The sequence below is a fragment of the Stereum hirsutum genome (assembly GCF_000264905.1).
Source record: "Stereum hirsutum FP-91666 SS1 unplaced genomic scaffold STEHIscaffold_5, whole genome shotgun sequence".
Lineage (NCBI taxonomy): Eukaryota > Fungi > Basidiomycota > Agaricomycetes > Russulales > Stereaceae > Stereum > Stereum hirsutum.
Genome location: NW_006763135.1, coordinates 2,509,746 through 2,527,253, shown reverse-complemented (window position 1 = coordinate 2,527,253; position 17,508 = coordinate 2,509,746). Strand labels below are relative to the sequence as shown.

Here is a 17,508-nt window from a genome sequence, read left to right as displayed (position 1 = left end):
GGTCCAAAGCTCAGTGTAGTTGGATAGTGCGAGTGCGCAAAGCTTTGGGTGGATAGACAGATTAGAGTACTTTTAGATGGATAGACCAGTGTAATCAGGCTGAGGCACCTCAGATCGAGCCTGAAGATTCTGACACCACTGGAGCCTGAAAACGTGACGATCAGAGAAAATGACAAGACTACAGAGGATTCGGCGAGTAAGTAGTCAAGGGTTATAGTGAGCCAAACAGCGATGCCACTGGCGACAGAAACGAGTTCGCGGTGCAGGAGATGATGAGGTGTAATCGACGGGGGAGCCGCTCGGACGCGTTGTTGACAATTGTTGACGCGTCCAAATCCAACCCCAAGGTGCGCCAAACTTTCGTTTTGAGCCTAACCTCGAACTAGGGTCCGCAAGTTGCGATAGTCCTGTCTCCTCGCCACACCGAGTTCCTCACCATCTCCCAGCTTCTCCTTGCTTTCAGAACATCTCCACACCATGGTACGTAGCCTATTTACTTGTGTTCAATATCTTCTTATGAAATTATCTGGTTCTTATGCTGCTGTAGCTTCGTAGACAAACACGAGAGCGTCGGCAATACGTCTATGCAAAATCTCTCGAAGCTCAAGAACGGCAGACATATCAGCGGAAACAACAGCTGAAAGATGCTCTTGCCAGTGGCAAAGCTTTACCTACCGAACTTAGGAAGGATGCACAAGGATTAGGGAACGACCTCGCTTTTGACCAGGCACAGACAGGTGCGTCTACTTTTCTTCGAATTCTCTATCCTCAGAAGTACTGGTGTGAAGGGAGAAGTTGGATAGAGTGGGAAGGAAGAAATGCTGGCTGACATTGCTCTGAATCCGTATTGGCCATATTTAGATCCAACAACACACGTAGATAGTGAGTACTCGAGGGCAGGGATCATGGACCCTAAGATCGTGGTCACGACGTCAAGAGACCCAAGTTCAAAGTTGTTGCAATTTTCGAAGGTGTGTACTCTTCCCTACACATTCGCCTAATACGACGCAGTACAGGTCGACATAATTACTGATGTCAATGGCTCTGTGTTCAGGAGATGAGGCTCGTATTCCCAAACTCACATCGAATAAATAGAGGAAACTATGTTGTGAAGGAGCTGGCGGAGGCATGTCGAGCAAACGAAGTCACGGACTTGATTGTCTTACATGAACATCGTGGTGTACCAGGTACGTCTGCGCTGTCGCTCATCGTGCTGTTTCACCTGTTAACAGTGCTCTCATCCATTCCCGCAGACGCAATGATCGTCTCCCACTTTCCTCATGGCCCTACTGTCTACTTCACACTCCACAACGTAAACCTTCGCCACGACATCCCCAATTATAACTCCTCCACCGTCTCTGAACAGTACCCACATCTAATCTTCGAGAACTTCAGCTCCAAATTAGGGGAGAGGATGCGGGACTGTCTGAAGTACCTGTTCCCTGTACCGAAGGAGGACAGTAAAAGGATAATGACGTTCTCAAACGATAATGATTTCATCTCGTTCAGGTGAGCGTCTATTCATCAGGGCCTCATTTTTTGTCTCCAGAGAAGAGGTACGAGGGTGATCTAAATGTGGATTCCTGTATACAGGCACCACGTCTTCTTGAAGATCCCACCGAAGCAGGTTCAATTGGCGGAAGTAGGTCCGCGATTCGAAATGAAGCGTGAGTTCTGTCACTTACCTGTTTTCCATCTTGTGCACTTATGCTGAGCGTTCTCTCCCGTCAGCATACGAGATTCGCCAGGGCACAATTGAGCAGAGTGAAGCTGAGCGCGAATGGGTACTCTCAACGTACTCCCGAACCGCAAAGAAAAGGAGTCTGTTGTCGACGCCGGTTGGAGGCTCACGACGTGCCGAAAAGAGCCAAGAAACCGAAGAGGAGAACCCGAAGAAAAAGGCCAGACGGTGAACGGTGTGCGACGTGGTTCGCACTACCACAAGTCGTTGTTCTGCTATTCGTCGTTTCTGCTTCAGGCTTCAAAAGTACCGCTACATCATCACTTGCTTTCGATTATCACCTCAGGCTGTATCATTATTCAGACATGTGCACCATTCATGCTCCAAAAACCATGTTTTGTATTTGCATTGCATCGAGCAATGATCTCTCGATCGGTATCGTATCTTACTGCTACAAATACTGCTAGAGATTTGACGAGCTCAGTCCACAACCAATTGCGCATCAATCTCTGCGAATCCTTCGAACAGGGAGGAGAACAGGTCGATGCAGTTTTGAACATCGTAAGACCCTGCGGTTTCACGGATGGAGTGCATCGAAAGGATGGCACAACCGACGTCGACGGTTCGCAACCCGAGCTGTGATACACGAGTTGAAGGATCAGTCGGCTTCCTTCCTGTCAGAGAAATGGCATGGAAATTATATACGCACTTTGGAGAGTCCAGGACCGACTGTCGACCCGCAAGCCCTAAAGCCGTGCAGTAGTGCCTCAGTCTTCGTCCACATGATAAAACAAAGAAGGACTACGCACATATCGTTCCGAACCTCAAATTCTTGCACCTTTCCTCCTTTCTTCTCCACCAGCCTCCTGACCACGAAGCTCGTAATCGCATCAGTGGCGTACCTCTGCTTCGCGTTCGTCTTGATCACAATTCCACCGTTGATAGCTGGCTTGTGGTTCTCCTCGTGCTTGGAGGCGTAGTTCGGGTGGATGGCGTGCGAGACGTCGCAAGAAAGGAGGAAGGACTTCGCGATAGATTGGGATAGGAGGGCCGGGGTTGGGGATAATCGTTCAAGAAGGGAGGGGATAAGAGTAGATTCTGCGCCGGTGGAGGACACCGAGCCAATCTCTTGTAGAATGAGAGAAATATTGTAAGAATCACGGGAGAGCAAGTATGAAAGGTAGGACGGTGACTGAAGACCCCTACCTTCATGGTTAAAGAGTGCGATGCAGTTGACGTTGCCTTCTAGGGTGGGAAAGGACGATGCAGAGACGAAATTTGCCAACGCGTCGACAGCGCAGAAACTAGGTCAAAAAATGTCAGCAGTCGGTTCAATGTCGTGTTGTCTGAATCACTGACGAAGAGAACTGATTGTCCATCCTAGGACTGAAGATAAACTCGTTGTTCAACCCTCCAAATTGACTGAGCTGAGTGTCATATAACTGCCTGTATTAAACCATGTTATAGTCAAAAGCTTCTATGGATAGCGGTGGACGTACAGCTCGAAATCATGGATCTCCTCTGGTTGGACTGACAGCTCTTCGGCAAGGACGGAGAGCAGGGACGAGTGATGATATTTCTGGATGCTGGTAGCATCGTGCTTTTCTTCCTTCTGCTCTGAAGAAGACTTATCCTGTGTTCCATCCTTAGCTGCGTTGAGCTCTGAAGCGACGAGTCCGAGAATGGGGATAAATTCAGACTCGGGGTTGAACTTGAAGTCAGCCGCAGAGTTTCGGTCCACTAATAATGGTTCAATTGAAAAATGGCTATAAGTAATCATGGCGGAGGTAGAGCGGAGGTCGAGAATTTGCCTACGGTGTATAGCTAGTGTGGGTACTCGAAGCAAAGGCCTGTCGATTTTGATCAGTTTCGAAGTGAAGCCCGACTCTTTGTTCGCGACGACGACACGACCCGCCAGCGAAAGATCCCTGTCGAACCAAGTGTGCCAGAGACCTCCGCCATAGGTCTCAACACCAACTTGGAGGTAACCAGAGCCAGTCTTCTTCGAGACTGGTCGGATCTTTTGACTGGCATGAGTATATGGACATCGAGGAAAAGAAAGATGATTGCCATACCCTGAGGTTAGGACTGTCGACGTGAGTGGCGACGATGGATACACCTGTACCAGGCTGCCATTTCTGGGGAATGGTGAACGCAAGGAGAGAAGCCTGGTTCCTGCATATCGCATGAGCATATGATGCCGTCCGATGAATCCAAGGACAACGTACCTTGTGAAGTAGTACTTTCCACCAGGCTTCACATTCCAATCGTCCCTTTCTCTAACCTGCTCACGCACCCACACGATAAGACTCTCGCCGTTCTGCACTCGATTCGGAGTAGACGAACCTTTGTGAAGCCGGCCTTCTCAAGCTTTGTAGCAGCATTGTGGACAGCATGATACGGAGTAGGCGATGCGTTGACAAAAGAGAGCAGCCTGGTAGCGGCTTCTGGACCAGACGTGGACAACATCATTATCGTGCGACGAAGAGTGCGGGAGGTAGCAATCCTAGAGGGGACGTGATGGACTTTGGTATACATGCGCGCCACCTTTGCGGCCATTTAAACATTCGTGGGAATCCTGATCTCGATCGTGGCACGTAAAGACGATTACGGCAGCAAGCTTTTTCGAGTCTTCGCGTCGCGATTGGTCTGCGAACTGCACTCGTTCATTCAACCGTGTAGCCCTCAGTGCGATGGTTCAGAGCTATCTCAGACATGGGCCCACTCAGGTGCGTTTCGAAGATTTTCTGAACGTCGAAGTCTACTGAGTCTTTATCCTTTGGTAGGCTTTTGGTCTGGTGTGCAGCCCCACCTCAAACTCGGTATACGATGGCAAAATTGCCTATGTACCCGCACTTGAGGATGTTCTCGTATGGGATGTCAAAAGAGGGCATATGGTATGTTTTTTAACAACTTGAACCTATTCTCTGCATATTTAAATACTGGAATGTGCAGATGGGAATGTGGCACGAAACGGGCCACAGTGCGGAAGTAACGTGTATCGTTCGGTCGCCTCAAAAGGACACCTTCGCTGTTGGCTACGCGGATGGGTCCATAAGACTATGGAGCGTTTCCGCTCAGTCTGTCATCACGACGTTTAATGGGCACAAGAAGGCTGTCACAGCGCTTGCGTTCGACGATGCCGGCACTCGATTGGCCTCGGGCTCGCAGGATACAAATTTGATTGTGTGGGATGTTGTTGGAGAGGCTGGACTGTTCAGGTGTGCACAAGTTCTTTATTATATCTGCAACTGGTACTAATCGTGAGGAACGCAGATTGCGAGGGCACAGAGATCAAATTACAGCACTCCGTTTTCTCTCCAACATCTCACCAAACTTGCCTTCTACTTCAACCTCCGCCCACCCCGGGTATATCCTCACCTCCTCCAAGGATACGTTCTTAAAGCTCTGGGACCTTTCAACGCAACACTGTATCCAGACCATCGTCGCTCACCGTGCGGAAATCTGGACGCTCGACATCAACAATGAACAGAATTTGCTGTTCACTGGAAGTGGTGAGGGCGAACTGAAAGCCTGGAAGATCGACCACGAAGTGTTGGAAGCTGGACTGAAGCCCTCAGAAACGGGCGAGGTGTGTTTATGTGTCGCAAGATGGCGAAACGCAAACATATTAATCTTACCAATGCAGATACCCAAGGCAATTGTGCCCGCGGCCACACTCCCCCTATCGTCCCAACACCGTGTCTCACAGATTAGCTTCCACCCTTCCCAGCCTTACGTCGCTGTTCAGTCTCATGATCGTTCAGTCGAGATTTTCCGCATCCGTACCGAGGATGAAATCAGGAAGAAACAAGCCAGACGCAAAAAGAGAGCGAAGGAAAAGAAAGAGAAATCGAAAGGAAAGGGGATGAAGGAGGATGAAGCAGACCCACTGGAGGACGAAGAAGGGAAGGTTGACCTTGTGGACCTCTTTACCCCATACCTAGTTGTACGGGCGACCGGGAAGATCAGGTCATTTGGATTCGAGTCGGAGGAAGCAACCTCAAAGGGAGGGACGCAGGTATGCTTTTTCCGTTGTCGTACACTCTCCGTCACTAATCTCTTTGTTAGATATTTATGGCATTGTCGAACAATGCCCTGGAAGTTTACAACATCCCACAACCGGCGAAGACGAAAGAGGAACCTCCAGAAGCTGCCAGGATATATTCGTTGGACCTGCCCGGCCATAGAACCGACGTGCGAACACTTTGCCTGAGTGCCGACGATACTCTCTTAGCTTCAGCTTCAAACGGTACGATCATCATGTTTTTCACCCAGTACTACCAACGCTTTTTCACTCCCGACTACATCCACAGGCATGCTCAAGGTTTGGAACTTGAGAACGACATCTTGTATCCGTACCATCGACTGCGGTCATGCAATATGCAGCACATTCCTCCCTGGCGACCGCCATGTAAGTTACTATGTCCTCATGCATGCAATTTGCTCGCTAAACCATTGTCCACATCTAACCGCTATTGACCTCTGATCGCCACATAGATCGCCGTCGGTACAAAATCAGGCGACATCCTCATTTACGATCTCGCGTCTTCTTCCCTCATCGAGACCGTAAAAGCTCACAATGGCACAGTCTGGTCAATGCAAGTCCGACATGATGAGAGGGCGCTCGTGACGGGTAGTGCGGACAAGGACATCAAGTTTTGGGACTTCGAATGGAAGCAGACTAGCGAGAGTCAGAATCAGGTTCGTCCTCCTCCACACCATATGGACGTGGCACAGCAACTAACTCCTCAACAGGATGGTTTCCAGGGACCGAATGGCAGGCAGATCACGCTCGTGCATACCCGGACACTCAAGATGACGGATGACGTGCTCTCTGTGCGATACAGCCCCAATGGGAAGCTTCTGGCTGTAGCGCTGCTTGATTCAACGGTCAAAGTCTTCTACGAAGATAGTCTCAAGTTTTTCCTCTCCCTCTACGGCCATAAGGTCAGCAATGCCCCTTCCCGCAGACTCACCTCCATTTATCGCTCTGTCGTGACTCACAATTGACGGATAATGATCTATATACGTATGTCGTGCGTTGTAGCTCCCGGTCTTAGGCATGGACATCTCGGACGACTCCAAACTCATCGTGACATGTTCCGCCGATAAAAACGTCAAGATCTGGGGCCTTGATTTCGGCGACTGCCACAAATCGCTGTTCGCGCACGATGAGAGTGTGATGCAGGTCGCGTTCGAGAAGAAGTCACACTACTTCTGGACCGTTGGGAAAGATAAGTTGCTGAAGTACTGGGATGGCGACAAGGTACGTTATAACACCTCCTTACGATGGTGTCGGCTGACACGTTATGTTTTGTGGCTAGTTCGAGAACATTCAAAAATTAGAGGGACATCACGGAGAGGTTTGGGCCCTCGCTGTGAGCAACGCTGGGAACTTCGTCGTCACTGGCTCACACGACAAGTCTATCCGAATCTGGGAAAAATTGGATGACCCCGTACGTCTCCCTGCTATACGTCGCTCAAATATATATATTCACACATCTCCCTCTCACTCTTTTCCCCGACCTAGCTCTTCCTTGAGGAAGAACGCGAACGCGAACTCGAAAAGCTGTACGAAGCTGGACTCGCTGATAACCTTAACCGCGAAGACGCTCCCATCGGTAGCGGTATCGAGAACGCCAATCCCGACTCACTCTCCCCTCACGACCCCTCTGCACAAGCCGAGACCACCCTTGTCACCAAGCAGACCACAGAAACCCTCATGGCTGGCGAACGTATCGTCGAGGCTCTCAACCTCGCCGACGCCGAACGGGCGATTTGGGCAGAATACGAGGAGGCGAAGAAGAGTTTGAGTGAAGAGGACAGTGCAAAAGTCCCTCCGCCGGCGAGGAACGCGGTGTTGGCTGCGTACGATCTGGAACCGGAGGGTTGGGTATTGAAGGTCGTGAGTGGCATACAGGGAACTGCGTTATTGGATGCGTTGCTCGTGTTGCCCTTCGATGGGGTCGTTTCGTTGATGGGGTATTTGAACATCTGGGCGAGCAGAGTAAGCAGTCTTCATTTCCCCCCAAGTCCTTTGGCGACATGATCGATGTCGATGCTGACTGACCAATAACTGCATCGTTTCAGGAGTGGAACATCCCTCTGGTCTCCCGGATCATGTTCTTCCTGCTCAAAACACACCATCACCAAATCGTCGCAAACCGAACTCTGCGTACCACCCTCATCCCGCTGCGAAGGCACCTTCGTGCCGCTCTCATTCGTCAAAAACAAAACATGAGCTATAATCTCGCCGCGTTGCAGTTCATTCACCGGCAGAGCGAGGCTCAGCGTACGGCTCAATTTTATGAGGAAGAGGGCCTTGACGAGGAGAAGGTTCGGGCGAGAATTGCGGAAGGAAAGAAGAGAAAGAGAGTGCATATGTGATCGCATCCATAAGTTGGTACATATACACATACGTGTAGCCAGCGTGCCTCGAGCACGAGTGTCCATGGTATATGAGTCAAGTACAAAATTACATGGCGATGAAACAAATCTATTTTGTGAGCTAAGGATACATTTTAGTTTGTTCTTTCCGTTGCTGTCTATCATCAGTGCTTAGGGCCCCAGAGGTTTTCCGCCCTAAGAAAGCATTATCCAACATTTGGATGAGTGACGCGCATGCAGATAATAGTCGAAATACACTTACCATGAATCAGGTTCCGTAGCCAATCGCATCTGAACAGAGAGTGACCCCTCGTCGAAACTAGCGAGCTGGCCGAACGCTGCTCTGGTGAGGTCGACATGTTTCGAACCAGAGGCGCAGCCGGCGCAGGTATCAACCACCCGCACGTACACACATTTCTTTGGACTGTTGCAGACTGGCAACACAATGAATGGTATGAGAAAATGCTAACGAAACGTGATTGTAATGGAGGCGCATACGTTCGAGGAACTTGAAGCATTGAGGTTTGGTTGTCCAACCGTCGAGAGTGAGTGCACAAGCGAATGATGCGTCCTGAAGTAAGTGGGTGAGCCAATAGTATTAGGAGAAGCCCGGAAAGATAGCGGGACATACCGTTGGTGCCCAGTTACCATTGGACCAGCAACTTGGGTTTTGAAGATCATGTCCGGTATACCTACGTTGTGAATAAATAGTGAGTAATATGCGTCGTGCTTGGGATGCGGCAAACGGAGTACGCACCATGTAATCGTGACGGCTTCCGCTTGCCCTATGGCCTTCAATCCTTTGAAGATATCCTTCACCGCGCCTTTGACGGCATCTCCGACTTTCTTGAGACTACGTTTCGCCAGTCCTTGCCTGACAGCCCCCGAGTCCAAAGCAGAGCCCAAGTCTAGAGCGTAAGACGTCTGAGAGACCGGAGGCTCGTATTTGTACAGGAGATCGGAGATATTGACAGTCTGCCAGCCATCCTGCACGCTGAAGGTGTAGTCGTCACCGAGCGAGTGAGCACGAGAGTATTTGAGCTCTGCTTCAGAGGGCGACAGTCGCCCGCCAGGGTGAGCAGGAACAGCCGCGAGAACACTGAGGGAGAGCGAAGAGAGCACAGTGACTAGGAGGGGGAGCTTGGTTGTAAAGGAGAACATAGCGACAAGATCTCGAAGGAGCGTGTTAAGGAGAGATATGATATAAGGCGAGCTAGACGAAGACGATGCCTGCAAACGTGAAATGAGGATGAAAGAGGAGTAAGCTGAGAAGACGGTCGGAAAGGCCTGCTTTGACGACTCGGACGCTAGAGCCTGCGGCGGGTGAGCGAGGAGGGAGGGAGGGGGTCTTGACGGTCCAGCGGAAAGAGAGTTGGGTGAAGTTCGCGGTGCTCGGCGGGCTTTACATATGTTCGGAAGTCGAACTTAGCCGAACACCGCGATCGTCGATTTTTCCCAGCACGAGGTCGTGTTCAAGTTCGCCGTCTGAGCGCTCGGGGCGTTCCGGAACGGAAACGCAACCATTTGGTAATCGAGTGGCCCAGTGGCAACATCCCGACAAAATCCCGAGTCATCGGCTCTCAGGAATACGACATCGAACACTCCTTCCGCCTCGAGGCATCGGTGTATGTATGATCGTCGCCGAGTCAACTCTCACACAACCACTTTCCAGTCTTGCACCACCTGCACTTGAGACGAACTCCTCCAACAGCATCAGAATGGCACCCAAGTCCGACGTGTCCCGCCTCAGTGGCACTGACCTTATTCATGCCGACGAAGCGTTCTCTGATACAAATGTGGCACCTTCTATTTCCGTTAGCACCAGTAAATCTATGTTTTCCCTCCTTACAACCTTCTCGTTTACATATAATGAGCTAACTAATATCCTTAATCAATTCCATAGCTTTCAAACAGGCCGTAGATGGTCCGTTGGCTGCAGCTTTGGACATCACCCGTGATGCAGAAATGTTCCGTTCGCCCGATAGCAAGCATGTCTATTCGCGGTACACCCAGCAAACATATTCGAGAGTGGAGGCGATTCTGAGCAAAATCAACGTAGGGTTCTCATGGCTCCGCTCTTGCCGTTGGACTTCGTATCCTGATCCCCGCAATACACAGCACGGCTACGCCATAACCTATAGCTCGGGCTTGTCTGCTGCTCATGCCGTGAGCCGCCCAATGTTGCTCTCTGCAAGGCGTTGTTCGTTGTTCTCAGCCTTACTCTTGAGCAGGCCTTCCTTCTGCTCAAGCCGAAGCGCGTCGCGATCAGGAATGGCTACCACGGCGTTCACGGCGTTCTTGAGATCTATAAGCGCGAACGAGACGTTGAAATTATCGACTTGGACGACGACTTCAGGCCAGGCGATGTCTGTTGGCTTGAAACTCCATTGAACCCTACTGGACAAGTCAGGTTTGTTGCTCTGCGCTCGCTTCTGCTCATAACTGCAGGCTCAGCACAGTTTTCGTTCTTCCCTCGACAAGAGATATAAAGTACTACGCCGATAAGGTAATGACTATTATTGAACACCATAACAGGATATGAATTCAAGCACATGTTTCTAGATACACGCCGTAGGCGGCAAACTAGGTATCGACGCAACATTCGGCCCTCCTCCGCTTTCCTATCCTTTCAAATGGGGTGCCGATGTCGTGATGCACAGCGGAACCAAATACTTCGGTGGTCACTCAGACATGCTTTGCGGGATTCTCGTCGTAAAAACCATCAATGAATGGGGCCAGGTAATTCTCAGTATTCTGAGGTCGAACTCGAATGTTATTAATTCTCGGATGACTTGCAGCTTCTGGCCGACCGCACAATGACGGGCACAATGATGGGCTCTCTCGAATCGTGGCTCCTCCTCCGCTCCCTACGGACGCTCCATCTTCGTGTTCCTCGACAGTCTTCCAACGCCACTGTTCTCGCACACTGGCTTCACAAGATTGCCAATACACCGGAAGGCAAGGAACACGACGGCGTTCCCGGAGGCATGGTGCTTCAGGTCTGGCATGACTCGTTGCAAGGCAGGGGCTCGAAGGGTGATGGGAAGGGCGGCAGACCAGAGTTTGAGCCCAAAGAACAGATGGAAGGAGGGTTTGCGCCTACATTTGGGATGATGGTAGGTTTTGGTATCTTTCTTTTTCTTTTGTGGAACTCAAGCTCTCGCTACAGCTCACGAAACCAGAATATGCAGCTGCTCTACCATTCGCTCTAGAATTTTTCATCGTAAGTCTCCACTAGATATGATTTTGTAACACAGCCCTGATACTCTCCTCCATAGCCTGCAACAAGCCTCGGAGGCGTAGAGTCACTAATCGAGCAGCGTGCCCGGTCAGACCCGGGCGCAGATCCTCGTCTTATTCGTTTGAGCATCGGAGTTGAAGACGTCGAGGTAGGTGGCCAATCGTTGCACTCTGCTGAACGATGAAACGCTAACGTTCACTGTCAGGACCTAAAATCTGACCTCCGCCGGGCGTTCAATGAGATCAAGAAGGTAAGTCTACTCATTGTCAATCAGGCACTAACGACCGTCCTGAAAAATATCATTACTTGGTCTCTAGGGCAAGGCGAAGTTGTGAAATTCGTCGGCCGTCCGTTGCCGCGCCAGATCATATAGACAAAGACCCCTCTCGGTCTTTTATTACATCGCCCCGAAAATTTGCTTCATGTGTCGTAGATCTTGGTTTCTGTGGTCATGAATGTCTGTCAATAGAATGCACTTAGCCGCTGGGAGAGATTTTGTTTAGAATGCAAGGTGCCTCGTCCTAGAGTGCTATTTTGATAATAATTTGCGTTCCCGCATTCCCTGCCAAAATGGAAATTTCCGCTTCTACCTCCTCTTCTCCCTATATAGCTCTAGGAAACCCCTCTTGTCCTCCCACCCCATTGTCATTCGCTTCAATTTCCCAACCTGCGTCACCAACGCCGCGCACACTGCACTAAGATGATCCTGCGAGTCAGCCTCCCCACCACTGATCACCTCGCTCACAAGGAAGGTGGGTGAACTCGGGCCTTCGGAGGGAGCAAGTAAACGGATTGAAGGTGTGATGGGTTTGAATGAGGTCGAGAGAGAGAATATATGTGGTAGGGGATTGAACATATTTGGCGATGGGATGGAATGGGTGGGCGTGGGGGAAAGGGACGTCGGAGGGTCATATCTGAGAATATATTGAGTAAACTGTGGGAGGTCTGAACTCGTGTGGGGAGCCAAAGATGAGGTTACACACCGAACACACATAATGAAAACCTTATACTTCCTTGTAGGCACCGGCTGCCCGACAAATACGTCTGCAAACCTCAGCAAGCCCCTGCCGTTACTCGTAGTACACTCCGGAAACACAACAATGGGCCTGTTCACTCCACGTCTAATCTCATCTAAGCTCTTCGCCTTTAATCCTTCGGTTCCCGAGGTAGAGCTAGCAACGTAAAAGGGTGGGATGTGGCCCGTGGTTCTGAGCATGGGTAGGAGTGAAACCTCACGGAAGCCTTGGACAGGAAGTCGGCTGACAGTTGGACGACTAGATGGAGTCGATATCGCGGCAGACCCAGTTCCGGTGCGACGGCCTGGTGTGGTGTTGCTGACTGTCGGTTTTATTGATGACGTCTCGGAAGACTCGACCTGTGGTGTGACTGGAAGGACAAAGATGGGGTCAAATCTTGTTGCAAGGGACAAGAATGTATAGTTAGTGACAAGGTCTCAGAGCAACGAGTCATGGCTTCAGCGCACCGGAAAGCTAACCAAAGAACCTCTATCCAAGAGACCCAGTTCGAAACAATCACATCTCCCGGCTTAGGTGCCCATGCCTCTTGTTGTCCCGCAGTGCGTCTGAACAAAATAGCGCAGTGTCCGGTAATGTGGTCAGAATAGACAGAGTTTCGAAGGATGGAAAGGTGTTCGTACCGTTTCCTGGTCACATGTTCTACGGGGATCCACCAGACTCCGACAACAAGAAGGGTGAGTCGACTTATGAAGGCGGTGAGGATGTATGTTACAGTTCTACGAATATGCGGTATGGGGGCCTGCCGATGTCAACACGCGAGGTCAAAATGATGACGGAGACGGACATACAAGGATGAGGCAAATGCCTTGGACGAACACGAGGTAAAGAAGTGCGAGGAACAGGACGATCGCGGTTCTGATGGCTCCGACAGCATATCCTATCGGTTTCAATATTTTGACCAGTCTATCCGACCCTAGTGGGGGTATTGGTGTGAGGAATGGCTGGAGAGTACTGGGTTCAGTCGAGAGTGCCAATCCATGACGGAGTTATGGATATGTGAAAGGATGCCTACCTGGATGCCAGTCCCAGGATCCTAAGAAGAATATTAATCAGAAATACCAAACATCTATCGCAGATGCTCACTCGGTACGCAGAATACTTCTCCATGTCTACTACAGGTAGTTCTCGGAGTTCGGAATCGCAAAGCTTCCTCGCGTGTCTGGTGAGGTACACGTTAAATGGTGTCGTTATCTTATCTGATTGTGGCACCGGCAAGTACTGCGGCCGTTGATCTACGTCAGCGCTGAGCAATCCCCTCTTCCCATACCCTCACGTTCTCGATATAAAGAACATTGTCGTTCCTTTCTAGAAGTCAGTCTAAGTATCGGTTGAAACAAACAACGCTGGTACTACGGAATCGCTATTTCTCATCATGGGACCTCAAGCAGAACATGGAGCTGTCAGACGAGCAGCCATTGCGGTGAAGTATTACGCCACACTAACCCTTCAACGATATAGGAAATTGCACATCTATGGCAAAGTAGGGTTTCCTCTTAAACCTACTTATACTCGACAACTTATCGCAGCTGTTATACTCAATTTTTAGGTCGCCGTTATAGCTCTGATTCTCTTCTATATTGTCCTCATAACGACTATACTTGTCGTAACTCCTGCTCGTATCGCACAAGCTCTGTATGATGTCGCCCAGGACTTTAGCAACAAGCCGTACGGATGGATTTTGCTGATGGGCCTCGTCGGTACGCACCTCGATAACTTTCTGTATGTTTAACTTCTTATAATCGACTCTAGTTCTGCTCTCATTCCCTCCCGTGATCGGTCACACGACATCTCTCTATGTTTGCGGCTTTGCATATGGGTTGAAGGGCTTTCCGGTCGCTCTCGCCGGCTCTATACTGGGCTCTACGCTTGCATTTGTGACTCTACGTCTTCTCTTCAGTAGGCGACTACGCGCATGGTCATCTAAGAACGAGAGGTGGCAAGCTCTCGAGGCCGTAGTTGTGCGTCCTTTGGCTGCCCTGGGTGCACCACAAATAGATTTACGCACTTGCCTTGTAGAATGCCAAGGGCCTTCCTCTCGTTATACTCATCCGAGCTTCGTCGTTCCCGCCGTGGGTGTACTCAAACATGTTGTTTGCAGTGAGTGCTATAATCCGTCTATCTATGCTCATTCACACTCACATTTTTGTAGTCCATCGAAGCCGTATCTGTATGGCAATTTATAGTCGCCACAGTCTGCATATTCCCTAGGTTTCTGCTATATGTTTTCATTGGATCTCGCACGGCTGTATTGTCGGATGGAGAACAACGAGAGAAGATGGATACGCGTACGTATCTTTTTCCATGGTTCAGCTATTGTCATCATCAGCACTTAATTCGCCACTTAACACAGCCACGAAGATCTTGAACGGTTTCTTAATAGGTGGTGGTATCTCAATTAGTATTCTAGCTAGCTGGTATGTCACCAAATATCGCTGACAACAATGCTTTATTATGACTGATGACTTCGTTGTGGTGCAGGGTGGTGTACAATGCTATGCAAAAACAACTCCGAGCATTCTCACCTGAGATTGACGAGCTAGCGGAAGAGGCGTTAGAAGAAGCTAACGAAGGTGCTCCACTCCTAGATAATTTCGATACAGATTCTCGCGACGCGGAGGTTTAAGAGCTCGTTGTCGCAGCGGGATCATTGCTCGAGGTAGACAGTGGAGAGCGAGGGGCAAGAGTGTATAGGAATGGATTTTCTCGGTTCAGTTTAGTCACTTCAGATACGCAGGGCAACATACGCAATTTTCGTCCACGGATAGTCTGTTCTCTAATATTCTAGTCTCGTTCTAATGGTACACACAACAACCCACCGGCAAACCCCTTGACCGAAGTCAAGAAGTCCAACAAACAAATTGTGCGGGAAATCTGCGGTGAATGTCGACTAATCCAGGATGAGGCGCATGCGTGCCCACTCCTCAGACCCCAATTCTCCGAGGTGGCGGAGTCGAAGGCGTTGTCTGTACCTGGAGTTATTGCAGCAGTCACGAGCCCCTGGTAGTATAACAAACATCAATGTCTTGCCACCTGAAAGTCAAAAGAAAGATACACGAATTCTTACGACAATGATCGCCCAGATTCCGCACAACGACACTACACACCGTCATCCTCGCCAGATCCAGGACGTCCTTCTCCTCCACCATTGCACAATGTATCACCGTAACCTCCTCGATCGGCACGGGAACTGGGGCGACATCAGGTGGCCCTCGACTATTGTCGTCCGATTTACATAGGCGTGAAGTAACCAGATCAACCAATACCCGTCCAGAGAGCTGCTCGCACCACCTTAGATCGAGCCTCCTCAACTTCGGACAGAGTCCGGCGGATTCGTCCGACCCGTTACCAGCGCCCTTCAAGACCTCGAACACCTCGTCCGGCACCTCTGTCTCGTGCAACCTCAACTCTTCCAAACCAGGCAACGCTCTGAAACATGACACGAAAGCATCCTGCGGCAAGTCGATATCATGTAATGCCAACAACTTGAGCGGAGGCGTGACACGCTCAACGAAGTCGCGTAGAGAACCGCCTGTGACTTCATGGGGATAGTTGAGTGGCACTTCGCTAGACCAGAGATAGAGATCCCGCAGTGAAGGGGTGGAGAGATGTTGCAGGATGAGGTTGTAGTCCGGAAAGCCGTTTATGGTGAGAGTACGTATATGCGGGAGGGTGGCCACAAATGGCTCTGTCGGCGGGGCCGAGGTTAAGTCAGGGAAGGTGATGAAGGCCTCGAACGAAGGTGGAACCACTAGGGTGAGGACTTCAAGGGAGGAGAGTTGTTCCAAGGAGGTAAGGAGGTCAAGAAGTCTCATGGCCTGGTTCGGCAAGGGCGCGAGTTCTAAGCGGAGTTCTACCACGTTCGTTGGGAGCGTAACGGGGAGTTTGTTGAACGTGATACCGATGGTACGAAGGTTCGGCGCGGGCTGGAAAGCTTCAACCAGTTCAGCGAAATCTTCCTCCTCCTCTATCCCAGCTGCAAACGATGCGATCGATACTTCCCGCAGTTGCGGTGCAGAAATTCCATTACAGAGCGAGAGTATACCGGCGGCTTGTTGCACAAATTTGGCGTTGAGAGTGAAGCTGTGCCAGCGGCCGACGTGGTCTAGCGCGTGCCGGACAGCAAGGTGGAGCTGAGTATCACTTGAACGAGCATCGACAGTAATATGAAGAGGTGATTGTCCGGCGCGGGATATCCAAAGATCAGTGCGTCGGAGTGGGTCTAAACTGTCACTCGAACAGTGGACGTGAGACCATACCCTGGGATAAGCCAGGGCAGCCCTTCGCCATGATGAACAAACAGCTGTGGTTCAATGGAACGCAATACGAGAAAGAACAATGATCAGAACATTTCCAGAAGAACATATATCTCGAAGCGAAGGACCGACCAGCGCATACAAGAGGGGCCCTGTTCCACCCATCAGCTGCGCAAAGCTCGAATATGTGGGCGAGAATTTCGTCTGGAGCACGTCTTGCCAGTGTCAAAATTCCTCGACAGCGCGATATTATGTCCTCGTGTTTCTGTTTCTCCCTACGTATAGCATTAGCCTCTCGTGAAAGGTTAGAGAGTATCTTGTCGAGTCCTGAGATTGCTTGGCCATGTCTATGGATCTCGTTGAGCACGGTCTGTATGTCCGCCTGGGAGAGGTCCTTTCGAGATGAAAGAACACTGCGTGGGGAATTGTAGAATGGTGGCGATAGTGTGAAACATATCAGATATATAAAAGATATCGGCAAGCGGGAGTAAGCGAGCATTCATCGTGTCGGTGCACAGAGAATGAAAAGGCTGTGATCAGGTCGGTAACTTACCGCAAGATAGGATCGGAGTTTAGTGGAACAATACTGGTGGGGTCTTCATGTATGTCAGAAATACCCTGTCCTTGTGGGCCATCTGTCAAATCCTCGGCATTGTCCACGCTCGTTCTCGAAAGTCCTAAAGCCCTGCAGATGCTATGGGGAAGTGAGCAAGGTTTTGATACAGGGGATTGCGACAGTGGTGCGGGTTGAAGAAGATTCCCACCGAAACAGAAGATCTATGAGACATGTAAACACAGCTGCAAGCATGAAAGGCACGAAAGAGCGAGGTACTAGAATCTTGTAGTAAAGCTTCAAGAGTGGGCCACTTCGAGAGTGATATAAATAGGTGCCACGTGCCACGTGCC

General features: G+C 50.3%; 6 protein-coding genes across 6 annotated transcripts; 4 read left to right on the top strand and 2 right to left on the bottom strand.

Moving 5' to 3' along the window:
- Positions 1–477: 477 nt before the first annotated feature.
- STEHIDRAFT_130488 (Brix-domain-containing protein) lies at positions 478–1,913 on the top strand (the record flags this gene model as incomplete). The annotated part of the gene is made up of 7 exons (XM_007303068.1): positions 478–480; positions 548–737; positions 862–971; positions 1,055–1,187; positions 1,254–1,509; positions 1,594–1,667; positions 1,732–1,913. The coding sequence occupies 7 exons, from the start codon at positions 478–480 to the stop codon at positions 1,911–1,913; spliced, it is 948 nt and encodes a 315-aa protein (XP_007303130.1).
- A 248-nt stretch (positions 1,914–2,161) lies between these two features.
- STEHIDRAFT_130487 (aspartyl aminopeptidase) lies at positions 2,162–4,153 on the bottom strand (the record flags this gene model as incomplete). Its single annotated transcript, XM_007303067.1, has 10 exons — positions 2,162–2,317; positions 2,391–2,427; positions 2,491–2,809; positions 2,888–2,985; positions 3,041–3,127; positions 3,181–3,421; positions 3,497–3,701; positions 3,757–3,856; positions 3,910–3,965; positions 4,028–4,153. 10 exons carry the CDS (start codon positions 4,151–4,153, stop codon positions 2,162–2,164), a joined length of 1,425 nt encoding a protein of 474 aa, XP_007303129.1.
- A 199-nt stretch (positions 4,154–4,352) lies between these two features.
- STEHIDRAFT_138828 (WD-repeat-containing protein) lies at positions 4,353–8,174 on the top strand. The gene is made up of 13 exons (XM_007303066.1): positions 4,353–4,410; positions 4,468–4,578; positions 4,637–4,902; positions 4,958–5,273; positions 5,331–5,702; positions 5,753–5,933; positions 5,998–6,095; positions 6,182–6,385; positions 6,440–6,631; positions 6,732–6,950; positions 7,009–7,140; positions 7,215–7,691; positions 7,775–8,174. The coding sequence occupies exons 1-13, from the start codon at positions 4,375–4,377 to the stop codon at positions 8,069–8,071; spliced, it is 2,901 nt and encodes a 966-aa protein (XP_007303128.1). The 5' UTR covers positions 4,353–4,374; the 3' UTR covers positions 8,072–8,174.
- Positions 8,175–8,235: 61 nt separating this feature from the next.
- Positions 8,236–9,232, bottom strand: STEHIDRAFT_55170 (uncharacterized protein; the record flags this gene model as incomplete). Its single annotated transcript, XM_007302314.1, has 5 exons — positions 8,236–8,266; positions 8,334–8,505; positions 8,570–8,642; positions 8,703–8,763; positions 8,829–9,232. 5 exons carry the CDS (start codon positions 9,230–9,232, stop codon positions 8,236–8,238), a joined length of 741 nt encoding a protein of 246 aa, XP_007302376.1.
- Positions 9,233–9,789: 557 nt separating this feature from the next.
- Positions 9,790–13,382, top strand: STEHIDRAFT_95871 (cystathionine gamma-synthase; the record flags this gene model as incomplete). Its single annotated transcript, XM_007303065.1, has 16 exons — positions 9,790–9,895; positions 9,975–10,126; positions 10,190–10,237; positions 10,303–10,481; positions 10,553–10,577; positions 10,634–10,810; positions 10,870–11,187; positions 11,241–11,294; positions 11,350–11,460; positions 11,518–11,562; positions 11,630–12,226; positions 12,296–12,724; positions 12,796–12,894; positions 12,970–13,088; positions 13,138–13,293; positions 13,365–13,382. 11 exons carry the CDS (start codon positions 9,790–9,792, stop codon positions 11,645–11,647), a joined length of 1,233 nt encoding a protein of 410 aa, XP_007303127.1. The 3' UTR covers positions 11,648–12,226; positions 12,296–12,724; positions 12,796–12,894; positions 12,970–13,088; positions 13,138–13,293; positions 13,365–13,382.
- A 339-nt stretch (positions 13,383–13,721) lies between these two features.
- STEHIDRAFT_95870 (Golgi apparatus membrane protein TVP38) lies at positions 13,722–17,297 on the top strand (the record flags this gene model as incomplete). Its single annotated transcript, XM_007303064.1, has 10 exons — positions 13,722–13,829; positions 13,896–14,046; positions 14,099–14,307; positions 14,366–14,446; positions 14,499–14,634; positions 14,700–14,763; positions 14,828–15,346; positions 15,414–16,649; positions 16,735–17,015; positions 17,156–17,297. 7 exons carry the CDS (start codon positions 13,722–13,724, stop codon positions 14,970–14,972), a joined length of 894 nt encoding a protein of 297 aa, XP_007303126.1. The 3' UTR covers positions 14,973–15,346; positions 15,414–16,649; positions 16,735–17,015; positions 17,156–17,297.
- Positions 17,298–17,508: the final 211 nt, after the last annotated feature.

What these genes read in the sequence shown, in the direction of transcription:
- STEHIDRAFT_138828 (XM_007303066.1), top strand. Translation starts at nt 4,375, where the DNA reads ATGGTTCAGAGCTATCTCAGACATGGGCCCACTCAG. An exon ending in GGAGAGGCTGGACTGTTCAG is followed by an intron (nt 4,903 to 4,957) that starts GTGTGCACAAGT and finishes TGAGGAACGCAG; the next exon opens with ATTGCGAGGGCACAGAGATC. An exon ending in CCTCAAAGGGAGGGACGCAG is followed by an intron (nt 5,703 to 5,752) that starts GTATGCTTTTTC and finishes TCTCTTTGTTAG; the next exon opens with ATATTTATGGCATTGTCGAA.